The following is a 23,816-nucleotide window of genomic DNA, read 5'->3' as shown; positions in this document are numbered from 1 at the left end:
TCTAGATTCTTTTCAAGCTCGATCAAGTCTTCTTCCAACTTCTGTCCCATGGAAGCTATCTTAATTTCAGTTGTCTTGAGAAACTCTTCCCGCATGATATTTCGAGAGTCAGAGTTTTCGCCACCAGACGAGAAGAGAGCCATGATCGCTTCAGCCACGGTGGTGTAGCTTGAGACTACCCATCCGAGAACCATTGTTTTCGCCGGAGAGGATTGACGATCTAGATACGACGGGTACAAGTTTGAAGAAAGAGTTAAGATTTGAGACGGGTTCCGTGCAGAATATAATTGATTTATAATAATATGTAGGGTTTGGTATGTAACACTTTAAATATGTATATATATACTTAGGGTTTGAGGCTTTATTATTTGGGGGTTTTTAAGGGTTTTGCTCTCAACATAAGAATGGCAAATTCAAAACCGGTTTACAAAAAACAGGAAACTTTCCACAAATTGCTTCCTAATGAAACTTCAAAGGATAAATTTAGTGAACTTCAAAAGAAAGCTTTTACAGATGATAAAGCCATTTATATATATCTACGTAACACTTTGACTCCCACCCAAACATCCCTGAGGCTACATCTCGTTACAATCAAGTATCCGCTTATCTACGCTACCATTCTCCATATACTCGAAAATGTAGAAACCAAGAACAGAGAACAAGTGTTTTAACGAAAATATTTCAAAATCTTAAGCTCACAAACTCATAAGTTATGCCACAATTTAGCACATTCTTATATAGGAAAAACCAAAACCAAAACCCAATTGGATAACTCCCAAACTTGTATAATAGATTCTTCTAAACATACTTTGACCTTATTTCTTGTATATTTAGATTCTCCTAGGTCCTTATCCTTAACTCATTTCAAGCTTACAACAACAGTAAATCAATACCAAACTCTCTCTCCTCTTTTCTTGGACCAACCTTTTAGTCCAACTATATTCTTGTCCCTTGGCCTCCCTAAGCTCGAGATCTCGGCCAAAGAACTCACTCGTCCCGCTAACACTATCACGAGGACTCCACTAGATTTGCCTCATCAGAAGACATTCTAATGGCTAAAATAAACGGACTATTGATTGATGCATGTGTTATTAAATTTAACAAACCAAAGATCATCACTCAGTATGTGTAGAGATTTAAATAAAACTATAAAAGACATTGTTCTAAATATAGCAGTCAGACAAAAAAAAAAACGCTAAAATCCTATCAAATTAAACACCCGGTCACCAAATCAAAGCGCTAATAACATGTGTGTTTTTTTTCCTTTCCAATAGAAGCCTTTGAGTTACATAAAGCATTGATGAGGAGGTAATCTCATAAACAAGAATCACGTAGCTCTTTCACCAAACTCGCTTTCTATTTCTTTCACCAAGCTCATATCATGCTCACCCGTATTTGAACAATGGTGAGCCAGGAGTTTTAGCATGATTTGCTGATCAACAGCAGCAAGTGCTCTCATTTCCGCTCTCCATTCCCTGACCTGCAAAATTTATAAAGCTTTAATGATCATTAAACAGTTGACAGAGGTAATCTCATAAACAAGAATCGCGTACGGTTAACTTTAGAATAATTTTTGGTGTAATCAGAACTACAACTAACTAGTACACGAACCCATAGAAGAAGAAATTGAGCTAGGTCGTAACAAAACCCCAATCTACATGTGAATAAACAGTTCGGGACTAAGTAAATAGTTTATACATACTCCCTACTAAAAACTTAGTTATAGTCCTTGTAATATATATAATTAAGGCCTATACGAGAAGAGAAATACGATGTGTTCCTTACTTCATTCCTTAGATCATCGAGTGAGACTAATTTAAGTTCCTCCTTCAGACAGCTCACGGAAGCTCGAATCTCTTCACATCTCTCGATCTCCTCTTCCCACATATCTGAAACTTTTTGAAATATTGTCTTTGTCTCGATAAACTCTTCCCGCATGATATTTCGAGAGCCAGAGTTTTCGCCACCAAACGAGAAGAGAGCCATGATCGCTTCAGCCACCGCGGTGTAGCTTGAGACTACCCATTCGAGAACCATTGTTTTCGCCAGAGACGATTGACGATCTAGATACGACGGGTACAAGTTTGAAGAAAGAGTTAAGATTTGAGACGGGTTCCGTACGTGCAGAATATTATTGATTTTGATTTTGATTTTGTACTCAACAATGAGCGAGTTAAGGTCTATAATAATATGTAGGGTTTGGTATGTAATATTCCAATGATATACGCTACTGTGCTAGTGACTATATATATGATATTCTAATGGCTAAAAATATTGTAAACGGACTATTGATTACTTGATGCATGTGTTATTAAATTAAGCAAAACCAAAGATCATCATAAGACATCAGTGTAGATTATATAAAACTATAAAAGACATTAATTGTTCTAAATATATATAGAAGTCATCAGAAAGGGAAAAAGAAGAAGAAAATAATAAAAACAACACTGAAAACAAATCAATTTTAACACCCTTTTAAGTTAAATTAAAACTTTTAGTGTCCGTCTCGCCTTGAACCTTTAGACACCTCAGTAAACCTCTCCAACACTAATTGCAGAGTCGCATCTATTTTAGCATCTCGTTGGCTGATTTCTGCCCTAAAAAGATTGATGATTGTCTTCAATTCGTTGAGCTGTATGCAAAGATTCTTATGAGACAGACTTGAAAAACAATTCCACAATTAAAGAAGGGATCGACGCTTACCTGCTCTTTTGTTGCAACCGTCTTGTTGAGATGATCCATCTGCTCTGCCCACTTCCGTCCCCTAGAAGCTATCTCTTCTTCAATTGTCTTGATAAACTCTTCCTGCCTGATATTTCGAGAGCCAGAGTTTTCGCCAGACGAGAAGAGAGCCATGATCGCTTCAGCCACGGAGGTGTAGCTTGAGACTACCCATCCGAGAACCATTAATTATTTTCGCCGGAGACGATTGACGATCTAGATACGACGGGTTTATCTAGGGTTTGGTATGTAACACTTTAATTTAAATATATATATACTTGGGTTTGAGGCCTTATTAATTGGGTTTTCTTAAAGGGTTTTGCTCTCAACATAAGAATGGCAAAATCAAAACGCGTTTACAAAAAAAAAAAAAAACAGGAAACTTTACACAAATTGAGCTAAGTACTTTACGAAGATTGGGAAAAGGGAATTAACTTTGTTTTTCTAAACAAAAGAAAACACCTCCGGAAACAGAATTGGAGACGCATTTGATAAGTCAAGTTTTGAAATTTCTTACCCATTAAACTTAATTCTTTTCTGTTTTTACCCATTAAACTTAAAATCTTTTATGGTTTTACCCATTAAACTGATTGAAATTATTTAGTATTGTAATTTGAGTGTTTGTAAACATTATAAATTGATTATATTTGGCTGAAGCTTTAAAAGTCACATAAATATAGTAGCAAGCTGGGACTACCTTGACGAAAAAGTTACAAAACAGTCACAAATTACCCACATACGTGTGACTGTTGCAACTAACACCTGAGCTATTTAACAGTAAAAAATATTAATATGCTAAGTTTCAAGATTTTCTACTTGTCATTAGTTTTTTCTAACATAATAAAATTGTTATTAACGAAATCTTCTTTACACCAAATTTTAATCGGTTGCCCGACTCTCATTTTGTGTCTTCAAAACCATTAATGATTCCTATTTGACTACTGAAACACACACGGAAAAGGGAACGAAATCGAGTGATTGTGTATCTTCAAATGCATTAATTTGTATCTTCAAACCATTAATCTTCAAATGATTGTGTATCGAGTTCGGAACCAAAAAAAAAAAAACATTAACTCACCTAATCATTACCACAACCACTACAAGTGTTATTCTTTCGTAATATGAAGCTAATGCGCCACGACACAAAACCCAACATGACGATGATGAATACGATGATGCCCCATACGATAATGTTTGTAGTTTCGGAACTCATTTTGCCTTGCACAACAATTTTTTTTTTTTTTTAATGTCAATTAATGTGTTCGTGTTTCCACTTCTTTTCTGGCACAACAAGTACATTTATACATAAAATTAATACCAGATACCACTCAAAATTATTATAATTATTAATTTATTGTAGCTCTTACATGCGTCTTCTACAATTAAGAAAAAATATTTGGATTTAAGTATCAATAAATTACTTCGAGCAGTAGAGGATCCATTAACTTCGACTGAACCCATCTGGCCATCTCCACGAAGTTTTGGGCTTGATTTGATCGTTTTCTAATCAGAAGTATTAACAAAAATCATATTTTTTATATTGACAAATAAAACTTAATGTATGTAATTTTTTTTATTATATCTCAACTTTTTTAGTATATATGCTCTCTCTTTTTTCTTTTTGATAGCTTAACACTTTGCTGATTAAATTTCGATAACTATATATATACATACAGAAAGATTAATGACACTTTTTTTTTTGTTAAAGGGCATCCTTAAATATAGATGATCTTATACGTACGTGTATTAAAATTTGTATCTCAAAACAATATTTACATCACAGTTGTAATGGAATACAATTTAAGCTAGTGAATTTATTCAAAAAGAGTCCACTTAGATCTTTCTAGGACCATATTGATTTTTTTCTAACCAGATCGAGGGACCATAAAATAAAACCTTTGTAATAATTTTCTTGCGATATGGCATGGTAAACACCATCTCCCTCGTGGTCGTGGTACATTTCAAGTTTTCATTTTTTGTTTTTTCTTCCTATATGGATCAATATCATCAATGTTTCATTATTACTCGTAGACTCAACTGGACCAATCTCCTCCCAATATAATAAATATTAGTTGACTTTTAAGTTGCGAGGATTATTATCTGATCGATATATTTAACATGTCGGAATTGCATTAGTTAGACGCGGGTTCATTTGATAACAATTGTAAGGAATGTTTAAGATGAATAAAAATATTAGTTGACTTTAAGCTTCTGTTGTTTAGTTTATCATCTGACTCTATGGATATATATACATATTCATTGAATATTCTTTATAGAGTCAAACTACAACGTTGTGGCGGTTAAGAAATTTAAAAAGATGGACTATAACATAATAATACAATTATGGGTCATACAATTAATTATAGTACCACTACTACTTGTGTCATTATTTTCACAGTATATCAGAATTCAGAAACTATTTGCAAATTGCAATTATATATTGTTTATTTGCAGTAATGGATCATGCATGATTCGCAAGTTATATATACCAAAGTACATACTTATCACCAAATTATTTTGAGACTTTTAAAGTGTTACTCAAAAGAACATTGCTAAGAAAAAAAAGAAAAAAGGTTAATTATCGTCTATAATATTCATGTGTCACAAAGCATGCATGCATACATGTTGCGGAAGCTTTTAAACCCAATTAATAAGTCGTTCTCATTTCGTAAAGTCAGTTCTCTGTGCCAACCAAAACGATAAAATATCTTTGGAATGCTTAATCTGCATGGTGTTTGAAAATATTTGTTTATTTAACTGTTTTGCTCATAAGACTTTATTATGAACATTATTTCTAACAAGAAAAGAAACGTAAGAAATTTGACTTGCTAGTTATGGAAAGTCCAATTTTATCCCCACATGTCCAACTTTTTAGTTATGGCCTTACGGGATTAGGCAAATGGACTCTAATTTGACCTTAAGTTAAATCAGATTATAATATCATGTCTAGTTATGGACGGTCTCTGAGTCTCTGCTGATGAACTCCTTACGTAAATCGTGTAACTTACGACGATAACGCAAACATACATAGTTTAAATACTTATATATAGCATATATATGAAGTGTCACGGCGATAAAAAGAAATATACCGTTATGCCCGGGACGTATAGTATACGAAGTATTTGCATGTGGCACATTCAGATTCATGCCATATATGTACTATATATTTGTCCTAATAGAAAACTAATAAAATGAGATTAGTGAAGTAAACAAATGTCCCTAGAGCATCGCAAGGGTTGATCGAATGGTGAAAGGACGTGTCTCTTCATGAATGTTCATGCATTATCCTTTTTGTGCGTCGACAAGTTTTTGGCATTCCAAACTTCATCTCGATTCTCTAACTAACAGAATCGAGATGAATAATTCTTTCTTTTTTAAAGAGTTTTATAGTTTTCCTTCGGTTCATGTCCATCCACTCTTGTTAGTGTTCTCGGACGATTATAAAACCAATGCATAATGTAACGACTATTCCTTTCTCAGTCATTATTTCTTGAACCGGAATAATATCTTGATAAAAAAAGAAATTGTTGTGAAATAATAATTCTCCCAAATTTGTATAATCTATTAAAAAGTGTTATAAGTTTCTTCATAGGGAAAATTGGATGAATGGCGGCTGGTCCAACTAACTAAAACTAAAACCATAAACAATATTCTATATACCTGCACAACCTCAATGATATAACATGCATACGGATTGCTTTCAAAGTTGCAATAGTCATATCATATGTAGATTTATTATTTTTCTAAAACAAATTATTCTAACCAATAACATTTGTGAGACATGTTATCGTAACTAGCTAGCACCATCAAAATAAATTATTTATCTGATCTAAAATCCTTCATATATTATGATTGAATTATTTCTATCTCTATATTTCTGTATTTAAAAGTTTGATACCAACAAAAAATAGCCTAATATATTTAGCAAATGCTAAGTTAGAACTTGGATCAATATATTTATTCTAACATATAAATTAAGAACAACGTTGTCGACCCAGAACAAAATTGGATAATAAGAGAACATACAGCCGAAAGATGGTAAAAAAAAAACAAACTCTTAAATAATCTGCATGCAGGGTGGTAAATTAAAAAATAACTTTATATTCATTAGTTGGTTACCATAATGTGGGAGTAAAGAACATGGTTGATACCCATTTCGCCACGCTGTTATATATAAACATATTAACATATAAACATACATAATGTTTATATAATTGTATGAGCACAGCATGTGGAATTGTGGATATAAGTCATGTACCATGCAAGAAAACTCTTCCATGGACCTGAAGTTAATCACCATCCACCACGTCTCATTAAGTCTAACCACATGTTTCTAAATTTTTAATTAATCTATAATGTCAATCAAATTACGTTCTTATCTTTCTTGCTTTCATCAAAAATCCTACTAGTTTTAAGATATTATTATATGAAATAATCCACCATAAAATATATGTGGCATGGATATTAACATCTAAGTATAAAGGGACATATATAAACTCCTATATCTTCATGGCCTTTATTTTTAGTTTCGAACCTTTTGAAACTTATCCAAATATATATATAGATTCAGTCAAAATGTTGCTATATCGTCGTCTTTTTTTCAGCAAAAATGAATGAAAAACAATACTAAAAAAAACTATAACCATTTAAATGCGAAATAAAACACCATAAATAAAAATGATGTACTGAAGATTAATGTTTTGCATTTTCGAAGGTATCATAAATATATATACTACCTTTTTCATAAATGATTAGACGATACATATTTGATCAGTCTGCTGGATTAATTATTAAAAATAAAAAAATCAAATAAGATATACATATAGCTTTGGTCCAACTGACGGTTTAACTACATTAATTCCGGTTTACAGCTAAACATGATAAAATTCGGGACCACAAATCCTTGAGGATTGAGTCTATTGGTTTATCTGTCTCTTCATTCGAAGTTGGGCGGTACCTAGTTTCTAGTTCTTTTAATATTTTTGTTATATTTTGAACTGAAATATACTTACAATCTTACATAGTGAGTACCATTAATAATATGAAAACCCAAAGTCTAATAAAATACAAACCTGGGGTGCCACATGAGAAACCTTAGGTTGCGCCAGGTGCAATGGCCCTGTCACGGTATCAAATACTGTATTTACAGGGTTTAACTTTATTAAATGATTACTAATCGTTTGCAATGATCGATGTAGTTTCAGACATTCGATGGAAATATATATTTACAAGTTTAAAGTATAACTTAATAATATGCTGGTTCTTTATAAGAAGCATTAATCGTTCATCTTCAATCTGCCGCTCAATTAAAGGTCAAATTAAAAAACAGAGATTTGTTTCCAATTAAGAAAAAAAGAGATAAACAAGGACGATATTAGTTTTGATGTGTGTGACCATCGGTTCTCTATAAAAAAAAATTATATGCGGTAAAAGATTTAAGAACAGAACTTTATAAAAGAATCACTCTCCTTTATTATTATGTTTAGAAAATTTCCTCTCAAAACTAAACACTTAGAAGCTCTCTCTTAATCTCATATCATAGTCACAACTCAACACATGATATATATATAGAGGCTTTCATATTCCTATTACTATTAGGACTTAGAACTAGATAACTCGTAATTCTTACTTGAATATATCTTGAGACTTTCTCTTATCCTTATCTCTCCATTGTAAGGATAACTTGGTCTTTAAGCTTCAAAGCTTATCCAACAATCTCCCCTTTAAGCTTTGAATCACTCTTTGCAATGTCTTGAACTCCTAGCAGTCTTCTCATTTCCAGAAACTGTACTCTTGCTAATGCCTTGGTTAATGCATCTGCCTTCTGATCAACTCCAGGGATGTGATCAACATAGATTAACTCCCCCTCAACACATTCACGAATAAAGTGAAACCTCTTGTGAATGTGTTTTCTCTTGCCGTGAAAAACAGGGTTCCTTGCGAGAGCAATAGGTGCCTTGTTGTCGACATACAACATGATCTGCTTGCTTTTCCAACCTGTAATTTCACTCAAGAGGTCTCGGAGCCAAATTGCTTGCTTTGCTCCTTCTGTTGCAGCCCTAAACTCGGCCTCGCATGAAGACATTGCGACTGTGTCCTGCTTCTGCGAACACCAGGTGATTGGTGTGTCTCCAAAAAGAAACAAGTGACCTGTCGTGCTCCTTCCATCATCTTGATCAATGTTGTGACTACTGTCACTGTAACCTATGATTTCCTTTAAGCCACCACATTTGTATTTCAAGCCATATGAAGCTGTTCCGCGTAGATATCTCAATATCTGTTTCATAACTTCACCATGTGACTTGTGAGGACTCTGCATATATCTACTTGTTATCCCAACTGCAAACGCTAGATCAGGACGAGTATGTAACAAGTATCTCAAACAACCAACGTTCCTTCGATATCGAGTTGGCTCTATCTCTGCTTCATCAAGAGCTTTGGAAACCTGCAGTCCGAATTCCATTGGGATCAAAGTCGAGTTACAGCTCTCTAAACCCGCTTCCTTTAAGATTCTTCTTGCATAACCCTCTTGTTTGATAGTGATCCCATCTTCTTCCTGACTTACTTCAATGCCGAGATAGTAGGTTAGCTTACCGAGATCAGTCATTTCAAATTTTGCAGACATTCCTTCCTTGAACTCTTTTATTACGCTAGATTGTTGCCTGTCACAAGTAGATCATCCACATAGACAGCAACTAGAAGCAGATTACCATCCTTTGATTTTCGATAAACAGAAGTCTCCTTAATACACCTTTTGAAACCCATCTCTTTCAAAATTTGATCCAATTTTGTGTTCCAGGCTCGTGGAGCTTGTCTTAAGCCGTACAAGGCTTTAGATAACTTGTAAACCTTGTGTTCCTCCCCTTTGATCTCGAATCCTTCTGGCTGATCAACGTACACTTCTTCTTTTAGCTCACCATGTAAAAATGCAGTTTTTACATCTAAGTGATGTATCTCCCATCCATCTGATGCAGTCAAGGCAATTAGGAGTCGTATAGTCTCTATACGAGCTACTAGTGCGAAAGCTTCTCCAAAGTCAATCCCACTTTCTTGGACATAGCCTTTTGCCACTAATCTTGCCTTGTGCTTATTAATAGAGCCGTCTGCATTTCTTTTGACTTTAAAAACCCACTTGAGTCCTATCAACTTCACGTTTCTTGGTTTGTCAACGAGAGTCCACGTCTTGTTTTTATTAATCGAATCTATCTCTTCTTTGCAAGCAATCCTCCAAACTGTTTTGCCTTTAGCTTCCTTATAAGAACATGGCTCATCGTTGATCAGAAATAGGAGTATTTCACTTTCAATCATCGACAAAAGCACATAGTCCTCTAAGTGCTTCGGTTTCTTGGTTTGACGAGATGTTCTTCGTAGAGGTTGTTGTTGTTCCTGTTGTTGCGAGTTCTGAGTAACAATTACCTCATTGTCACTGTTGTTTTCTTGCGATGATACACTCTCTGTTTCATCTTCTTCATGATTATCAAAGTCATTATTTGTGACAAAAGGTCCTTCTCCAGCATCCTCCACCTCTCCCCATCGCATGTGAAACATTCCTGGCTCCCTATCCGTCTCTGCAACTGACGTATTCCAAGGCCATGTAGTTTTCTCGTTAAAAACTACATCTCTGCTTACCACTACCCTTCTGGTAGATGGATTAAACAACCTGTAAGCCTTTGATCCTAGCTCAATTCCAAGGTGAACTAGTGACTGTGAACGATCATCAAGTTTTCTAAGAAGTGCACCATCAATCTTCGCATAAGCCTTACAACCGAACACTCTTAGATGATCAATGTTGGGCTTCCTTCCTCGCAAGCTTTCATACGGAGTGATGTTATCTAGAGCTTTGGTTGGAATTCTGTTTATCAAGTATGTAGCATGGCGAACACCCTCTCCCCAAAGGTAATTCGGAATCTCCATTGCTTTAAGTAAGCTTCTAGTCATCTCCATTGACGTCCTATTCCTCCTTTCTACCACACCGTTTTGTTGAGGGGTGTAAGGTGCAATAAGATTTCTTTTTATCCCAGCAGATATGTAGAAATCATTAAACTCTTTTGAAGTGAACTCTCCCCCCCTGTCTGTTCTAAGAGTTTTAATTGCTCTTCCAAGGTCCTTTTCTACAACACTCTTGAATCCTTTGAAGCTTCCAAAAGCTTCACTTTTTTCTTTGATCAAGATAGACCACATATATCTTGAAAAATCATCAATGATAACAAAGACGTATCTGTTATTTGCTAGTGTTGCAGGCGAAATAGGACCGCAAAGATCCGCATGAAGTAGTTCCAAAGGTTGTGAGACTCTGAACAGGGCAGCTTTGGGAAACACTTGGCGGGTCTGCTTACCAACTAAGCAAGATTCACATAGCATCTTCTCTTCTATGACCTCCGTTAGACCGTAAACCATCTTCTTCTGGAACATAGCTTTGATGGTTTTAAAACTAATGTGCCCCAGGCGAGCATGCCACTTCCACGTATTATCTTCAAGTCTAGTAAGTAGTGATGTTGGTCTACCAATCTTGAGACTAACCTTGTATAGCTTGTTCGTGGATCTCATTACCTTCACAAGAAGCCTATCGCTTGGATCGTGAACTGTGAGGTAATTATGTCTCATTCGCACATCACACCCTATCTCAGTTGCTTGTCCTAAACTGAGGATGTTGCTCTTCAAATCAGGGATAAAGTAGATATCAGTCACAAGAACTTGCTCACCGTTCTTGCTTTCAAATAAGATCGATCCTTTGCCTTCTATTTCCACACATGATCCATCCCCAAACTTTACTTTACCTTTAATGTTCTTATTGAGTTCTGCAAAATAAGTCTCATGTCCAGTCATGTGATTAGACGCTCCATTGTCTAAATACCACATACCCTCTTCTTTACTGTAGTTATTCGGGATGAGCTTATCTTCATTGAGAAAAACGACCTCATGTAAGTACAGAGTTTGATCAGCTTTCTCTGTCTCATTTGTTTCGACTTTATTTGCTTCTTGCATCTTCTGTAGTTTTTCGGGACAAGAAGAAGCATAGTGACCAACCTTGTCACATCTAAAACATGTTATCGTTTTCTCCTTTTTCTCCTGGGTTTGGTTCTGATTTGTGGGGTAATCAGTTCGATCTTGACTGTTATACCTTCCTCTGCCGCGTCCTCTGTACCCTCTGCCTCCACGGCCACGGCCTCTGCCTCGATAGTTATTAAAGCTTTGAGGGTAGCTTGACTGAGTTTGTTGATCGGATCCTGCAAACAACAGCTTTCCTTGTGTTTCTTCTTGTTTATCTTCTCCTTGTACCCTCTCCTCAAAAGCTTTAAGTCTTCCAACTATCTCTTGAAAGCTTGTAGTATTGAGGTTCAATACTTGTTCTAGAGAGGCAACAAGATGAATAAACTTATTTCTTGGCACACTGTTAAGAATTTTCTTCACCATCTTAGGCTCATCGATTATTTGTCCGAGTGATGATGCTTGTGTTGCGATTTCCAATAGCTTTCCAGCAAAACTATCAACCTTCTCTGAATCACTCATCCGTAGTTTTTCGAAATCAGACATTAAAGTCTGTAATCGAGCTTCCTTAACACGGTCAGCTCCCATGTTTCTCGATTTAATCGATTCCCAAATAGCTTTTGGCGAATCAAGGTCTCCAACTTGCAGTATAAGAGACTCAGGAATTGATTGAAACAATAAGGCTATTGCAACATCATTTTTATCTGCATCTGTAGAACCTGGTTCAATGGTTTCCCAAACCTTTTGAATCCGTAGTATAACTTTCATCTTCATTGACCAAACTGTGTAGTTTGAAGATGTGAGTTGCGGACATTGAATCGAGACAGATTTTTCAACATCCTTTTGTCATGTATTAGTAGCCAGCTCGCTCATATTGAATCAAAGATCCGGTCCTTTGGTTTTGATTCAATCCTAGCTCTGATACCAAATAAAAGATTTAAGAACAGAACTTTATAAAAGAATCACTCTCCTTTATTATTATGTTTAGAAAATTTCCTCTCAAAACTAAACACTTAGAAGCTCTCTCTTAATCTCATATCATGGTCACAACTCAACATATGATATATATATAGAGGCTTTCATATTCCTATTACTATTAGGACTTAGAACTAGATAACTCCTAATTCTAACTTGAATATATCTTGAGACTTTCTCTTATCCTTATCTCTCCATTGTAAGGATAACTTGGTCTTTAAGCTTCAAAGCTTATCAACATGCGGTGATTATTTTCTTGTTGAGAATCGTCTACGTAGGCAAGAATCTTTTTCGTATGTTTTGGTTGTATAAATAGTGTGGTAATTAGTGTGACAAATAGGTTGTTTAATTGTTATAATTTTCTTAATTACTTTATTAAAAAAAAAATTCATATTCTATAGCATGTGACAACTTCGATGATATTGGTATGACGCACACTATATCTTGAATGTTCCACCCAATAACTCGATATGTTTCAATTAGTTTTACTTTTCTTTGTTATAAAAATGTTTCAACTACTTTGAGCATATCATACCTATAAGATTACATATCAATTATGTACTAATATCATTAGTGAGTTATGTGTCTTATTATAACCTTTTTTGTATCTTACAGAAGAAACAGAGTAATACGAGTTAAGAATTCTTTTTTGCTATATCATATGTACTGAAGTAATGTTTAATTTCTTCATAAAATATTAAAATAGTTATAGATTATAATTCTACCTCAACTAATCATATGTTGGTCAATGATGTAGATAAAATGCACAAATAAAGAAAAACACCATATGTTTTGGTTCATAATGAAGTATGATCACCCCTGGTCAAGTTCAAAAGATTTGTTTGGTGGAAACCTTGATATGTTCCCGTCGTTACGAATTAGTATTTATTTTTATTATAAGAATATAAATTATTAATGACTTTGATAGATATTTTGATCAGCACAAATTCTCATATAACCAGACGCTTGAGACTTATCTAACAAAGATATCAACTATAATAATCTCTAACAGTTCACTGAAGATCAAAACTTTCAGACCAATTAAGCTGTCAAATGTTTCATATCAATCACCTGCTGAGATCTGCTCCTTCTAGCTACTTGACACATAATAAATAGAAGCGATAACATTTTGAAACGTGGTACCAATCGGATTCATTAAAATGTGTTATAATGTTGCTAAGGTTTTGGTGCCTATAATCTTTATCAAGATCTCCTGTCTTCAAACTCTCTCAACAAAACTATATAATTGTGTAAATAAAATCCATATATGTATTACGATCTAGAAGAACAGTTCAAAATAACAATCCATATATTCGAATTTGAAGTTTATGAGGTTTTGTCCATTATTTAAACCACTAATTGTATAGTGTGTGTGTATATATATATTGTATATGCATATTAGGTATAATGCTAGTCAGATCTGACTTCTGAGTTATGTATGGGGGAGTTAGTTTCACAAGATCTTGGAAAATCTATGGAGTTCTAATATGCCAATCATTTTTTGTATATAATGAGAATATGAGATGTAATATAATGGATTAATAATTATTATTATTTGGCTCCTATAGATTCTTCAAGATCTCTTGTTCCTTTCTACATGATTATTAATATTTTCATATTCTTTTGAAGGTTTTTAATTTCATGTGACCTGTTGTAATTCTTATTTCTTCTCCTTAAATGCTAGTTATTCTTATTCTTATTTTCACTGTCTCATATTATTTTATCATTTCACAGCTCATTTTACTATTATTCCTTTACATCTGTAGAAAAAAAAAGACATTGGAATTTTGAAATATCTTGTGATTACAATTACTCAATGAAGTAGTGAACTCTATTAAGTTTTTTTTTTTTTTTTTTCGCAAAGGTGAACTCTTTTATGTTATTCAGTTGTTCTCTACTAGTAGTATACTACTATACATGTGACCAATCAAAATCATCGGATTGCGAAGATGATTCTATGGAACCTACTTAATGCGGTCTAATGAGCATATACTAGTTGCTATATAGATAAATTAAGTAAAAAGAAATAGATAAAAAAGAGTCCTTTTATCGTTGCAAAATCAATTGTTAAATCGGGAAAAGCTGTTCTAATCTCGGGAATGGCCCCTCCCTTTACAATTATGCTCTGAGCGTAATCCTAAATTACATTTTGTGCAATGGTAGTAAAATACCCATTTTTCATATCTGTTTTACTATAGGTGTATTTTATAAGCAGTAGTAGTACATATATTCTCTTTAATACTAATGGTTGGTCAGAAGCAGTATGGAAAAAATAAAATACAGATTGACACACTAAACTATAAACACCATCCAGCAGACTACAAAATCACAATCATTAAATAAAAGATAAGATCACAATTCTTTAAAAACTAATTACAAAGGACATTATGTGATTATTTATGTTTTAGTTTAATCAACCACATGTATTATATTCCCTCTGTTTTAAAATATAAGATATTTTAGAGAAGTTTTTTGTTTCATAATATATAAAATTTCAATGTAATTTTTAGATTAGTATAGTATTTTATATTATGTAGTATTGTTTCTGATTGGTTGAACTTATTAAAAGTAAAAATTTTTTAATATGCGTGTTTTGCTTAAAACATCCTATATTTTGAAATGGAGGGAGTATGAGTTTAAAAAAGTGGTGAATGATTATACATCTACACATTTAGACTAGAAATAGCTAGATATTATGTGACTAATTAACTTCTTAATGGAATCATAAATTTTGAGATTTTGTTATGAAAAAATGTTATTTTCAGTTTATTATCTGATCAATTTTGTTGTAAAAATCAAATCAAACATGAAATAAAAAAACAACTTCACAAACCAAAAGGTATTGTGTAATTCTTTAATAACTTAATTAATACGTACCAACCGTAAAGGTTATACCATAATATAGTAATACTTTGAGATAGAGTGCACCGCCATTTGTAGCCTTGTAGGAAGCGATGAGAAATGTATAATAAATTGTATAGTATGTTCTTATGATTAAAAAAAATAATAAGTTAAATTAAAAACTTTCTGCGGCGAATGAGCTGCATATTCACTTTACGCCTAATTGTGATGAAACGATTCGTTTTCGTATTCCAATGATTTCATCCTTCTCTTTTTTTTCTTTACGCGTGACTATCCATATGATTGATTATCGTTTCCATATTTATTTATGCTAATACTTTTCAATATTTCTAACTAATTTTCGTTAATTCTTTCTTTTAACCTTGTAGTATGCTATATATACAGCTTAAAATCATGCATGCATAAACGACAACTTTTACGCGGACTCAAGTATTTCACGTTTATCAAATAATTTACAAACTAACTACGAAAGCTAGCTATACATTAATTTGTTAAGCAATAGTTGAAACAAACATCTACTAGATTTATTTATTTGCGTATTTGAGTATTTTTCACGTATTTGATTAAACATATATACGTTTGCTAATATTTATTTTAGTATTGTTATGAATAGTTGAGTCCTTTTTTTTCTACAGCTTGAATATGTTAGTACATATACAGTATATAGTCTTTTTAATATTAGCTAGTGTTTTTAACTTTATTTTCTCCAAACTAAAATAGAACATGTCCTCGGATTAATTAAATTGGCATATAAAATAAAAAGATAGTAGCTGGCCTGTGAAGTAACGCGAATTCATTACAAACAACGACAAAAACCAAAAATAAGTATACAAAAGCAAAAAAAAAAAAAAACAAAAACAAAAACAAAAACTCGTACAATAAAGGGATCGACATTCGTGAGAGAATTGATCGAGCAATCTTTCGCTCTCTCTATCACACAAATAATTAAAGCTTTCTGAATCTATGGTTACTATCAACTTTAAGTTATAACACAATGATATTGTAATTAATAATTCTAATAAAAGAGTTTGGTACATTTCGTTTATCGTGATTAGAAAGAAAAAAAAAAAGGTTAATAACTATAAGTGGTCGTGACTCAATGCACGATGATAATACATTGATTCATACCTAATAAGCTTTTCTAGTAACCCAACCCATATCCTAAAGTGCTTACCCTAATATTCTATATGAAAAAGGTGAATGCATATGCATTTTTTAATACCATGATGAGTTTATAAAGAATGTATGAATCTCTTTTCCGAACGAGATTTCAAGTCCGATCCGAAAACGATGAAAATAACAATTTCAACCGGTTAAGCTAATAACGTTTTTTTTTTTAAAAGGAAGCTAATAACGTTTAATGAGTGTATATCTTTTCGTTTATTATTTAAGCATATACATACACATAGAGCATGGATATTGGTGAGTGTGTCTATATGTGGATATGCCAAACTCAAAGCTTCCAAAATGTGATGACATGAAAAGAAGAGAAAACTCCATGGAAACCAAGGTTCCATGCACATGGCTTTACATCTCTAATTTTAGGTTTCTTCTTCCCACAATCCTTCTAGTGGGTTTTGGTGGGATCCTCTGATTTTCTATTATAATATAGAAAGTTTCTTTTGACAAACTCAAAAACTTAACTCATAGCCAGCCACCAATATGAGTCGCTTTTGCTTGATTACTTTCAAGAAAATGCACTTTACAATTGCGATTACAAGTACCAATGAAGAGGAAAAAAATCTTTACGATTCTAGCTTGAGTTAGTCACCATCACTTGGCTAGCATAGCTTTAGTTACAAAAGTTAAAATCGTGTAATTTCCAACTTTATTAAAGCTAATAAAAGGCTTCCTTAATCAAATACTACCTATCACATATTTTATTTTGATGGGCTCTATTGCCTAATTTAAAATTTAATATGAAAACACTACACTAAAAATAATTTTGATACTTCTTTAGGTCGAGATTTTGAGTAAACAAGAAGCAAAAATTAAATACTTTTTTTTCTCATATCATTTGAAAGTGTCCACAATGATCATCCACTAGTATTATAAATTACTCTCAGTTCCTAAAAAAATTATGTTTAAAATTTTTCACACAAATTAAGAAATAATGAGTATTAATTATTAACAAATATATTATTTTCTTTCACTAAAACTGATTATTTAATTATAAACTAAAAACAATTCATAAAGTGATTACTTTTGAAGTTTACAAATTATTATTAATTAGTTAAAAATATATTAAAAATCAATTTTTGTGGAACTAGAAAATCAATCTTTTATAGACAGAGGTGATAGTCAGTAGTGAGAGCACTAGATCAATAACTTGTAGTAAAGATATCAATGTAGAAGATTTTAGTTGGTTATTGATCTAACTAAAATAAAAAAAATGTGAGATTTGTCTTTAACATAATAATAAAAGGATATATATGTTGTTAGTAAAATCACATTTTCCGTACCTAAAATTTATCATAGTTTTATTAAAATATTATTTAAAAAAATTGGAAAAATGTGGAGATGGCGGGACCAAAAATAATAATAATAGTGGAGCTAGAAGAAGCTCTCTAATTGAAGGGAATGGGGTTGATGTGGATTTATTCATTTGGTTCCACACAATGTAAGAGAAAAATAATAACAGAGCTTTGGCTCCCTCATCCTCTCCACGTGGCTTCTCCAGTCCACGTCATCTCCCACGTGGCTTCATCCTCCTTGGAAGAATCACTTCTCTCTCAACAGTCACCATCGTTGCTCCCTAATTCCATCACTTCCACATTCATTCTCTCTTTTAATAATAGTATTACTATTAACCAATAATATTACTAGTATAGTTACTAATTAAAAGATGTAATTAAGTAATAATAGTAACACACACCAAATGGTCGGTAGAAATTTGTATTTCCCAATACCAAAAAAAAATATTAGTATGACACTATTACTTCGTCGTCAAGCATTACCACTGTTTATTACAAGTGCTCAACCGTCACACACACACACCCATTAGCTTTTCTTAAATAAATTAAGTACAACTCTTAAGCAATCATACTCACAAATACTCTGTTATTATTAAAAAAAAAACAAATATCAGAAGCTCATGATTATATATTACTATAATAAAATAAATATCGTCGAGAGTGGAAAAATATTCAACGCCACATGGGATGATCTATTCTTCTATATAAGCACCATAACCTTCAAACACTATCTTCATTCCAAATTCATAACCATTTCCAATTACCTCTATTGCTTCTATCTCTCTCTCTCACTTTCTCTTTTCTTTTACAAAAACTTTCTCTAACTCTAAAACTCGTTAAAGAAACTTATATAAAAAAAAGAAATGGAGAGTATGTTTCGTTTGATGGATCATGATCATCAAGATTCAACACCTAACCGGTGTATTTGGGTCAATGGACCTGTCATCGTTGGAGCAGGACCTTCGGGTTTAGCCACCGCGGCTTGTTTACATGAACAAAACGTTCCTTTCGTTGTTCTCGAGAGAGCAGACTGTATTGCTTCTCTATGGCAAAAACGTACTTACGATCGTCTCAAGCTTCACCTTCCCAAGCAGTTTTGTCAATTACCGAAAATGCCCTTCCCGGAGGACTTCCCTGAGTACCCGACGAAGCGTCAGTTCATCGACTACCTTGAGTCCTACGCAACCCGGTTCGAGATCAACCCTAAGTTCAACGAGTGTGTGCAGACCGCTCGGTTCGATGAGACCAGTGGGTTGTGGCGAGTCAAGACCGTGTCGAACACCGAGTCGACTCGGACGGAGGTCGAGTATATTTGCCGGTGGCTTGTGGTGGCCACTGGAGAGAATGCGGAAAGAGTGATGCCGGAGATTGAGGGACTTTCCGAGTTTTCCGGCGAGGTGATTCACGCTTGTGACTACAAGTCCGGCGAGAAGTTCGCCGGGAAAAAAGTTCTGGTCGTCGGTTGTGGAAACTCAGGCATGGAAGTGTCACTTGACCTAGCAAACCATTTCGCTAAGCCTTCCATGGTCGTGAGAAGCTCCCTTCACGTGATGCCGAGGGAAGTAATGGGTAAATCCACGTTCGAGCTTGCAATGAAGATGTTAAGATGGCTTCCTCTATGGCTTGTGGACAAGATACTAATGGTTTTGAGTTGGATGGTGCTTGGAAACATCGAGAAGTACGGGTTGAAACGACCCGAGATGGGTCCGATGGAGCTAAAGAGTGTCAAAGGCAAAACACCCGTGCTTGACATCGGAGCTATGGAGAAGATCAAATCAGGAAAGATCGATGTGGTTCCAGGGATCAAAAGGTTTAACGGAAACCAAGTCGAACTTGTCAACGGAGAACAACTAGACGTGGACTCAGTAGTCCTCGCTACTGGTTATCGTAGTAACGTCCCATATTGGCTACAAGAGAGTGAGTTCTTTGCAAAGAATGGTTTCCCAAAGACAGTAGCTGATAACAACGGTTGGAAAGGGAGGACAGGATTGTATGCAGTTGGGTTTACGAAGAAAGGGCTCTCAGGTGCGTCAATGGATGCGGTTAGGATCGCACAAGACATAGGCTCTGTTTGGAAACTAGAAACAAAACAACCCACGAAACGCTCAACGGCTTCTCATCGAAGATGTATCTCTCAACAGTTCTAACTTTAGGAAAAAAAAAAGATTAGAGTTTAGGACATGCAGAGATAGATCACAGAAATGAGAAGAGCCCTCTCCTGAAGACCCAAAACGAATCAAAGGGTGTTGTGCGTGTTTTTTTTGTTACCTCCTCCACTTGTTTGTTTTGGGCGTTTTGTGTAAACAGAGGAAGATGTGGCCTTTTGTTTTCCTTTTTTTTTTGTTTACTTGTTCTTTTCTATATACTTTTTAACAATTCATTTTTTTGGGGTGGGTTCTTTGATTCTTTTGTACAAGTCTATGTTTTTCCTCTTTTTGCATAGTTAACAATCTATATTGTGTACACTTTTCTGATATTCTTTAAGCCAAAAATATTTTGATTTCAATTTTACCATCTTTCTGTAGTTTGGCCCTGCTCTTTTACTTTTCATGTATCAGAGAAGCTCTCTTTAGACCATGTCGGTATTGAACAAGCATGTTTAATTTGGACAGTAGTTTGGATAAAACTTTGATGCTATCATTGCTATGAATCATTTTCAGAGTTGCGGATTCTAGTTCTCTACTATGGCCTTGTTGAAACATCATGAAAACCCTCTTTTAGGTGATAAAGGAATTGAAAAAAAAAACATGCGACGTAAGTCATTTTCTACTTAGAAAATTCTGGAAGTGCAAAGGAAAAACTTTACAAATAACTGATTTGATTATTGGGAAAAATGTCATTTAAACAATGAACTTTCAAATTTTGGCCATTTAAACCATGAACTTTGTTTTAGGCCATTTAAAACATCAATTTTTGCTGACTAGCTTATTTAAACATGAAATTTCGTTGACCAAGCCAAAAAAGACATGACGTTAAATCCGATAGTTAACCTACTAACAGACGTTACTATGCCGTTAATCACTCCGTTACTGACAAAACTACGTCGTTTTAATGGAAGTTTTAATGCGAAAAAATGTCATTTAAACCATGAACTTTTAAATATAGGCCGTTTAAACCATGAACTTGTAAATATATGTCATTTAAACCATGAACTTTCAAATTTATATCATTTAAACCATAATACATGAAAAAGACGATCAATCATTCAAACTCTAGTGTAGTGTCCTAAAAGAAGATGATCAATCCTTTAAACTCTAGTGTAGTGTCCTAATAAATGAAGAAGACTCAAGACAAATACAAAAAGACACAAAATATATGACAAAGATCGAAAAAGAAGGATGAATTGATGTTCTTCTTTCTCTTTTTCAGAATCGCATCATGAGACAGAGTCGAAGAAAGAAGAGAGAAACTAAACTAGGGTTAAACGGTTTAGCCGGTTAGGTTTATATATTGTGGTTTCTAATAAACCAATCGGTCCGATTACCAAATTGAACCGAAATACGATTATCCAAATCAATTGCACCGAACGGTTAGGCTTTCTATTTTCGGTTTGCTACAGTAACCAAAATTTTCAGGTTGTCTAGTTTTCACCAAAGGCCCATGGCAAGTTTATGATTTATATGACAGAAAGTTGAAAGTTCATGGTTTAAATGACATGCATTGACAATTTCATGGTTTAAATGGCCTATATTTAAAAGTTCATGGTTTAAATGACATTTTTCAAACTAAAACTTCTATTAAAACGTTGTCGTTTTGTTAGTAACGGAGTAATTAACGGCATATTAACGTCTGTTAGTAAGTCAATTATCGGATTTAACGTCATGTCTTTTTTGGCTTGGTCAAAGAAATTTCATGTTTAAAAAAACTAATCAACAAAAGTTGATGTTTTAAATGGCCTACAACAAAGTTCATGGATTAAATGGCCAAAATTTGAAAGTTCATGGTTTAAATGACATTTTTCCCTTTAATTATTCAGTTTTGTGGGAACATTACACATGAACTAACTTTCAGTGTTGTATGAATTGAAAACAGAAACAAAATCATAAACAAAATTCTTGTAGTAATTATTATGGTCAATTGACAAGTCTCTTAAAATCTCGGAGAAAAAAATAATAATAATAATAATAATAATAATAGTAATGAACTACGCAACAAATCTAGAGTAGAGCAAAATACGAAAGCTCACGAACATAGGTCATCACAGCTAGCTACTATACACATAATCACATCACAGCTTCATTTTATTATAATTTTTTTACCATTCATCAGGTCAAATTAATCCGGTATAATGTATTTTTGTTACTGCCAAAAAAAAAAAATACTTAATTAATGGGAATTTTGTAAGTAACTAAAATTGTCAAAACACAATTTTAGAGATGATTCTCATTTCTCAAATACATGTGATCTCTATGTGTTTTTGGTGGGTTGAAACTAATTAATTAGGTGATAAAACCTAATAAACAGAACACATAATTAAATCCCACTTTAGTTCGAGTCAGTCATTAATGAAATTATTAGTGTCGTGGTTCATGCATCGATTTCCCGCTTTGCACGGAAACTAAATAGGTAATTAAATTTCCTTCGATCCAAGTTAGGACTCATCTAAAAGCCTTCAACCATTATGCAATTTGACCCCCAGAAAAAAAAAAATCATTATACTAGTATTATTATTTTAGTTGCCAATCATATGCATCATATAGAACATTTTCTAATGTCGACCAATGTTACAGAAGAATCAGTGAATCACTATATTATAAGCATTTGCTGATTAACAACATATATGCAGTCTGTTATAAACCTGGTGGATCTGATTCGTTTTAATATTTATCGTATCCTATCTTAAGGAAAATTTCAAGTGTGAAGCATTGTTAAAGAAAAATAAGAATGTCCTTTTCCAAACTACATTTGCATGCTATATTCTTAAAGTATATATATTTTTAATTTGTGATAAATTTGAAGAAAGAAAAAAACATAAAATGATAGTTTAAAGTATACTAACAATTGTAGAGCAAAAAACAACTGGTCAAAATTTAGAGAAAACAGTTGTTCAAAATTCGAAACCAGGGAGAAGAAAACAATATATTTATATATAGATACATATATATTATATTATATAGTGAAATGTCTGAGGGGAAAAAACAAAGAGAAAAAGTGAATAAATTTTGTGATGACATTAAAAACCCACATGTGTTGGGTCCAATGAAGAGATTTAAAATCCACTAATAAAAGAGATCTTACAATGTCACATCAAATGTAGATCGGCCTATGTCCAACGTCAAAGGATAAAGCCAGCAGTTCAAAACCATTTTCGACCACAGCATTTGTACATTTATTATTATTGTCATTATTATTGATATATATAGAATTTATAACAATTCAAGACTTCAAGTTTTCAACAAATTCTTATTTTTTCTTGCTGGTATTTGTTATCCTATTTTTATTCTACGAAAACATTATCCTCTATGATGGAAAATTCAAAGGAAAATGTATTATATTACATGTATCGCGATCGATAAATCACACGCCAAACTCGACAATTACAAAAGTTTACGATTTTTTTTTCATTTGTATACAATAAAACTGACTTTGATTAATAATAAATTCAGACTATATATACATATTTGATTTGGATTATAAAAAGTCTAATATAATATTATTCATTTATTTACGTAGGTAGGTATTGAAAATTTGAGGACATAACAATTATATAATCCCATAAAAGAATATAACTAGCTCCATAAATGGTAAATTTTAAGTTCCACCAGAATACTTGAACTGGAAATGTCTATAATATCT

The 23,816-nt window shown here is 33.3% G+C and overlaps 1 protein-coding gene across 1 annotated transcript; it reads left to right on the top strand.

Annotated features, from left to right (window-relative positions):
• LOC104730458 (probable indole-3-pyruvate monooxygenase YUCCA8) lies at positions 18,819 to 20,184 on the top strand. The gene has a single exon (XM_010449622.2). The coding sequence runs from the start codon at positions 18,884 to 18,886 to the stop codon at positions 20,165 to 20,167; it is 1,284 nt and encodes a 427-aa protein (XP_010447924.1). The 5' UTR covers positions 18,819 to 18,883; the 3' UTR covers positions 20,168 to 20,184.

Source organism: Camelina sativa, chromosome 12 (assembly GCF_000633955.1).
Source record: "Camelina sativa cultivar DH55 chromosome 12, Cs, whole genome shotgun sequence".
NCBI classification, from domain to species: domain Eukaryota; kingdom Viridiplantae; phylum Streptophyta; class Magnoliopsida; order Brassicales; family Brassicaceae; genus Camelina; species Camelina sativa.
Note: the sequence above shows the minus strand (reverse complement) of the source record. Positions and strands in the feature narration are given on the sequence as shown.

Coding starts and splice junctions, on each gene's coding strand:
- LOC104730458 (XM_010449622.2), top strand. CDS start 18,884: ATGGAGAGTATGTTTCGTTTGATGGATCATGATCATCAAGATTCAACA.